The 6694-nt window shown below is 47.8% G+C and overlaps 1 protein-coding gene across 1 annotated transcript in view; it reads right to left on the reverse strand.

The window, feature by feature from the left end:
- The window catches only part of ELOVL6 (ELOVL fatty acid elongase 6), a 131270-nt gene extending 127884 nt beyond the window's left edge, over positions 1-3386 (reverse strand). Inside the window, exon 1 of the mRNA XM_038401094.2 lies at positions 2901-3386. Within this exon, the coding sequence (XP_038257022.1) occupies positions 2901-2989 (89 nt within the window). The 5' untranslated portion in view covers positions 2990-3386. The remainder of the gene's footprint in view (positions 1-2900) is intronic.
- Positions 3387-6694: the final 3308 nt, after the last annotated feature.

Genomic DNA, 6694 nt, shown 5'->3' on the forward strand with positions numbered 1-6694 from the left:
CTATCCCTCCTCTATCACTCACCGGGAAATAAGGAAGTTACTCACTGTGCGAAGTGTTGGAGTAGCAGGATGAGAAGAGAGATGGCAGGGGATGTGAAGGGAGTGTGTGGTAAAGGAGTGAAGGGATGGGACACAGGATATGAGGGGAAGGATGCAGCACAGAGGCAAAGAAATGAGAGGTTTGGGGGCAGAAAGCAGCAAAACAAGCAAGCATAAGGGGCAAAGGGAGGGGGAAAAAGGGGGGGAAGTATAGCACAAAGCAGGAGGTGAATGCAGAGGGTGAAGGAATGAAGGGCACAGTGTGCACTGAAAGGCAGATGCAGAGGGGAAGGGATGAGAGGTACAGGAAGCTGGGAGAGAGGAGGGGGTGCAGGTCAGGGGAAGGTGGCACAGGGGAAGTACAGCACCAGATAAAGCTGGTTAGACACTTGCTTATCACGCACAATCAAACCACAGCAGCAGAGGAGGTGGTGGAGGCTCTGAGCCTTGCACTGGGGGGTTCTGCTTTTTACCTGGCCACTTTAGTGTTCATTTTATAAGGAGTCTCATGATATTTGGTGTGTTTGTTAAAGCCCCAGCTCCTGGAAGCATGTGATGAGGTGAAACTCTTGGCTTTCATTTCCTACACAAAGGAAGTTTCTAGCTCTCTTGGTTGCCCAGAAAAACGTGTGACCCAAGTGCAGCCTAAAGGTGGGAGAAACCAGAAGGCACATAGAAAGAACTCAACATGTATTATTAATTAGTTTTAAGTCTCCAGATTAAGGCTACGATTTAATCATGGAAGTTGCAGAAGTCACGGAATCCGTGACTTCCAAGTGACTCTTAGACTTCAGCCTTCGGCGGTCGGGAGCTGCTGGGTCCCCCGCCACCCGTAGGGGCGGGGAACTGCAGGGTATCCCCGCCACCTCTGGCAGTCCCCAGAGCTCCAAGCCACTGCAGGCTGTGGGGGTACCCCACAGCTGCCCGCCACCGCAGGCAGCAGGGAAGCCCCAAGCTCCCGGCCACTGCAGGCCCCTGGATCTGTGGATGGCTGGGGTACCCTGCAGCCCCCAGCTGCTGCAAGTGGTGGGGGCCCCACAGCTCCCAACCCTGGGTGGCAGGGGACCCCGGAGTTCCTAGTGGCCGCACAGCTGCCCCGCTGCAGGCAGTGTGGAGACCACAGACCCCCATTTTGTCACGGATATTTTTAATAAAAAGCCAGGTCACCGCTTCCCAGAATTTTTCATTGTTGTCCCTGACCTGTCCTGATTTTTACTAAAAATATCCATGATAAAATCTTAGCCTTACTCGTGGATTTTAAGGCGCTCATCATTTTGGGGGTCCTGACTCCTGATTTTTTAAGCTGGGGGCTGGCAATTCTGCCCTGCCGGGGGCTGCAATGGTGTCTCGGCTCCCGGCCCCCCGCTCGGCGCCGCTGCTATCGAGGTACCCCAGCCTCCAGCTGCCTCCGCAGCGGGGAGCAGAGGCAGCCCCAGCTCAGCTGTGGACACCCGCGGCCCCGGGCACCAGAGCAGGGCCGCCTCGCCATCCCCGCCCGCCCCGGAGGCAGCCTAGGCCCCGGCGTGAGGCGCCCGGGGAGCAGGAGGGTTAAATGCGGCCGCCAGTGGGGCGACGGTCCGCCACGGCCGCGGCCGGCCCAGCCCCGGGAGGAGGAGGAGGAGGAGTGGCAGATTTGCAAGGGAGGCGAGCGAGAGCCGGAGAGAGGCGCACGTGTGTGGCCGGGCGGCGGGGCCAGCCAGCGAGACCCGCCGGCCCACCGCCGCGCGGGCGGAGAGGGGACAGGCCCGCTCCCTAACATCGCAGCAGCGGAGCGTGCGCCCTGCCTGCAGCGACCCGCTCGCGTCTCCGGCTCTCTCCTCGCCTCATCAACCAGAGACCGGGGGGGGGGCAGTCTCGCCGGCGAGCTCTCGCCCCGTGAATGCCGCCAGCCGGTGTCTGGGTGGACCTCACCGCCGGCTCTTTCTAGATCCCATCCTCCGCCTCGAGGACCCCGTCGTTTGTTTGGTCTCATACATCCTGCCGGCGAATCCACATGCACTTTACAAACCCTGCCGGGCGACTCCATGCTCTGGCTGGCTGTACCCTCCCGCGCCCCGATTGCCAGGCACCCCTCGCAGACAGGATGTGCCCCGCCTGGGAGCTTTGCCGGCACGCGTTCCCCGCCTGCCCCTACGCACTTTAACTTTTCGCTTTTTCTTGTCACTGAAGATCTCCCCCGCTACAGCCATGCCTAAAAAGTGAATAGGAGCATGGCGGCCGTTTAAGTTTTATTTGAAGCAGGGGACTTTGGTTTTTCACTTGTTCTTCTGCGTTAGAGTTGGAAGGAGGTAACTGGAGCAGTGGGAAGGGAGGGCTGGGGGGGGGGGAGGAGAGACCCCGAAAGAGGAAATGGGGCACACCTACAGAAAGGAGTTGCAAGGAGAAAAGAAGGGCATTAGGGAGATGGCAAAGGTAGGGGTACAAGAGCGAAAGAGGAACAAAAGTAAAATGGAAGGAGGTCGCGGGGAATCGTTTTATCTCATTATAAAAAAAAGATTTTTTTTTTATTAGTGGGATGGCCATCGATGTTATATAACTTTTTAAAATTAGAAAACCAGAGCAATCGCTCAATCTTAGTATCCTTGAGCTTTTGTTGTGTGGTTTGTTAGGTCACTGGAATAATTCACACACACACTAATGTGCATATGCACACACAGATGCATATATTGGTATGTATGTTTATATATACATACATACACACACACCACTGCACCTCATCGGAGCCAGTAATACACAGAGACTGGCTCGGCGATTAACCTGTAGTCAATTATGTCTAATCCATTCATAGATATAAAACACACATGCTCAGAGAGAGACAGCTACAGTAGCTAATGGTAAATACTACATTAACCATCACCTACCAATTCTCTTGCATCCACTGGATGGCTTCATTCTCGTTGAATTGCTTTTCAAATTCGTATTCTTGCAAAGTCAACACTGACATGTTCATTGGACCAATCTTCTGGGGGGGGATGCCTTCCTATGTCTAAATATAAATATAGTATCTAAAGAGCTTTTCCCCTGGGTCTTCCCTTCAGTCGCCCCTTTCTCTCTCCCCCTCTCTTTCTGTCTCTCTCAGCTATACCCTTGATTTCGCATTGCTTTTCTCCTCTTCCTATCCTTCTCCACCCGTGTCTGGCGGTCTCCTCCTCTCAGCTTCTGCATCCACCCTGAGAGGAGATGGAGGCGTTGCGGTCTTAGTGCCCGTCTGCACAGGGTTTAGCCTCTGCTTGCTCGCAGTGACATGCATATACCTCCTGCAAGTGCAAACATAGCCCCCGGGCTAGAAAATCCTCCACCGTTTAGAACGAGACAGTCTGGTTCATGCAAAAACTGGGAACTAACACAATCTAGACTAGGTTGCAGCATTAAGGAAATCGTGCCCTGAGCATTAGCTTCTTTGGCGTCTACTCACGTTCACTTCCTTTATGGGTTTGAAGAAAAGGAGTACTTGTGGCACCTTAGAGACTAACAAATTTGTTAGAGCATAAGCTTTCGTGAGCTACAGCTTGAGCTGTAGCTCACGAAAGCTAATGCTCTAACAAATTTGTTAGTCTCTAAGGTGCCACAAGTACTCTTTTCTTTTTGCGAATACAGACTAACACGGCTGCTACTCTGAAACCTGTCTTTATGGGTTTGAATGAGTCAGGCTGCCCAAGCTCCCAGCACTGGAAGCTGCTAATGATCTTACCCACGATGACAGGTTTCAGAGTAGCAGCCGTGTTAGTCTGTATTCGCAAAAAGAAAAGGAGGACTTGTGGCACCTTAGAGACTAACAAATTTATTTGAGCATAAGCTTTCGTGAGCTACAGCTCACTTCATCGGATGCAAGTGAGCTGTAGCTCAGTAAAGCTTATGCTCAAATAAATTTGTTAGTCTCTAAGGTGCCACAAGTCCTCCTTTTCTTTTTACCCACGATGTTCACGTTAGAGTAGTAAAAACATAAATCCCAGGAAACATTAAGTAGTGCTGATGTCAGAGCAAAGCTTACAGCACATTTTCTCAGAGACTGGATTTGGAAGAGAATTAGATCAATTGTCCCAATCAAATTCTGTCTCCCTCCTTTCCCCACTACTACTAATTTGAATAATTCTCTTCAATTAACTTTGGAGATAATATTAATCGTTCCTCAGTCAGATTCTGCTCCGGCAACCACTGTTCAGCCTCCTGCACATCATAACATACATGACTGGCCAGAAAACTCAGCCTGGTTAGTACTGGTCCCTAGATACTGCAGTGATGGACACACTATAAATGCATAGGGTGGATAGCACTAAAATAGATATTTACAGTTATGTATGTTACACATCACACATTACCCTTCTCTCTTTCATTTCCCTCACACCCTACAACTCAGCTGTACCCACAGTTGTACCCACAAAACAATTTAAATAGATGCTGTCAGGTTAAAAATCATATGCAAGGACAAACTTCCTGAATTATTTTATAAACCCCACCTTCTATTTTCTTTATTAACAAACAATTCCTTTTATGCTGTCCCCCCCCCTTTCAGTTTAAGCACTGATACTAGTCACTTTCACAATTAACCATTTTCACCTCCAGGGTCATGCTCCAACACAAGGATGCACCAGTTCAGTGGTTTTCAACCTTCTTTCATTTGCGGCCCCCCTAAAAAAATTTGAATGGAGGCACAGACCCCTATGGAAATCTTAGACATAGTCTGCAGACCCAAGGGACCACAGACCAGGGCACTACTTAGAAGTTAAAAGTAAACATTCCCCAGCAGTGTTTGCAATCTCTCTCTCTCCCCATCCACCCCCAACAATCCTTTTTTAATCATTTTAAATCATGGGAATATTTTGATTGTTTTTAGGATTCTGATAAAGCATTCAATTCTGAGATCTAAATATCTGGCAGAATTTGACCTGACCTGATCATCCTTAGCAGATGAATTTTTATAGTTCTTTGGTTGATGGGATGGGTGCAAAGGGTAATGAAATGGTGGGCTTCAGGACCCAGGAGACAGCTCTCCCTCTGCAGTTGATGAAGCAGACAGGTTCTCTAGCTGAATGTCATAATGGACTACACCACTGAGATCTAAAAAGGGGGATACGACTCTCCTATAGAGGGTCTATAAGGATGTTTAGTAAATTAAACAAAAACACTGAAATATAAGAGTCAGCTGAAGTGATTTTTAAATAAACAAGCAAGGACTGAGATTTAGGTCAAGAGCTAGTGTCTAAATGAAATGTTTAATTTATTGTGAAATATTTCAGAAAGGTCTAAATAAGTTAGGGGGGATCCACCTCCTATTTTTTCCATTTGAATTTGTTAGTCTCTAAGGTGCCACAAGTACTCCTGTTCTTTTTACCTCTCTAAATTGTTCTGTAATTGAGGTATGAATGAAGTGATGTCAGACTAAGGAGAGCGTATGCACCTATGTGTGCTCCAGCAGGAGGGGATGAATAAGGAGGGAAAACCAGCAGGATGCTCATATGTTAATACAGATGCATGTGGCAGATAAAATCACTGCAGACCAGGTGATCACTATTGGGCATGTGGTTGTAGCTGAAGTTTTCTATATTCACCTCTCCCGTACAGAGAGGCACTCACAGACAGGCACCCAAAGCTTTATGATGTTAGGACATGTGTTTTGTTTATGTGACTGTTTAGCATACAATCCACATTGTGGGTCAGGGAACCTAGGTTGCTAGCTGTTTAACTATCATTTTCTCATGATTACCGTTTATAGCACTTGCATGGCTGTAGCTTTGTTTTCACGTCTTTCCAGTCTCACCTGTCACATCCTGATATGATTGCCACTAACTTCTTATTAGTTAGAACAGCACCATATATGTACTTAGTGTTTTACAATATGACGAAGGGCTTGCAGTCTCTGGACAGAAGGTTTAAAGCAGTAGGTTTTGGTACAGAGAAATCTAGTAATAAATGAGCCAATCCCAAAGAGCTGAATGCTCTTAACTTGCATTGAGTTCAATGTGATTAAAATGTGTTCATACTTTGTAGTTTCAATATTGTCAACCCCAACCTTTCAAAAATCAGGAGTCAGACCCCCCCCCCCATAATGAGATATTGAGCACTAATCAGTTTGGGGTTCTTTTTATTTGCTGTCTGGTTTTTGAGTCCTTGGGGGAATATTTTCAAGCTTTTCTCTTTTTCTCCCCTGAGGATTAGACATTTACCTTTTAAAAATGAAAACAGAGAGTCTCATATCATCCTCTGGCTCCAGGTGCTTGGACTTTAAGCAAAACACCAAATATCACAAGACATGTTAAACTGAAAGGATTGGCAACACTGAATTATTATTAATCACTGTAGCACCTAGAGATCCCAACTAAGATCAAACCCATGTTGTGCCGGGGCAGTATTCTCCCCAAAGAAAGTACAATCTACATAGACAAGACAGGCAAAGGACGGTAGAAAGAAAATAATATTATTCCCTTTTGACAGATGGGGAACTGAAGCACAGAGGTTAAGGATGGGATTTTCAAAGGAGCCCACTGTGGCCCAGCTCTGCTTCCACTGAAGTCAATGGTAAAACTCCCAATGGGAGCTGAGTTAGGCCAAAGTTACATGCTTTTGAAAATCCCACCCCAAGGTTACACAGGAGATACTTGCCAAAGATAGTAATTGAACCCAGATATCCTGAACCTCAGCCCTGTGCCTTGGCCAC

The sequence above is a fragment of the Dermochelys coriacea genome, chromosome 4, assembly GCF_009764565.3.
Source record: "Dermochelys coriacea isolate rDerCor1 chromosome 4, rDerCor1.pri.v4, whole genome shotgun sequence".
In the NCBI taxonomy this organism is placed as follows: domain Eukaryota; kingdom Metazoa; phylum Chordata; order Testudines; family Dermochelyidae; genus Dermochelys; species Dermochelys coriacea.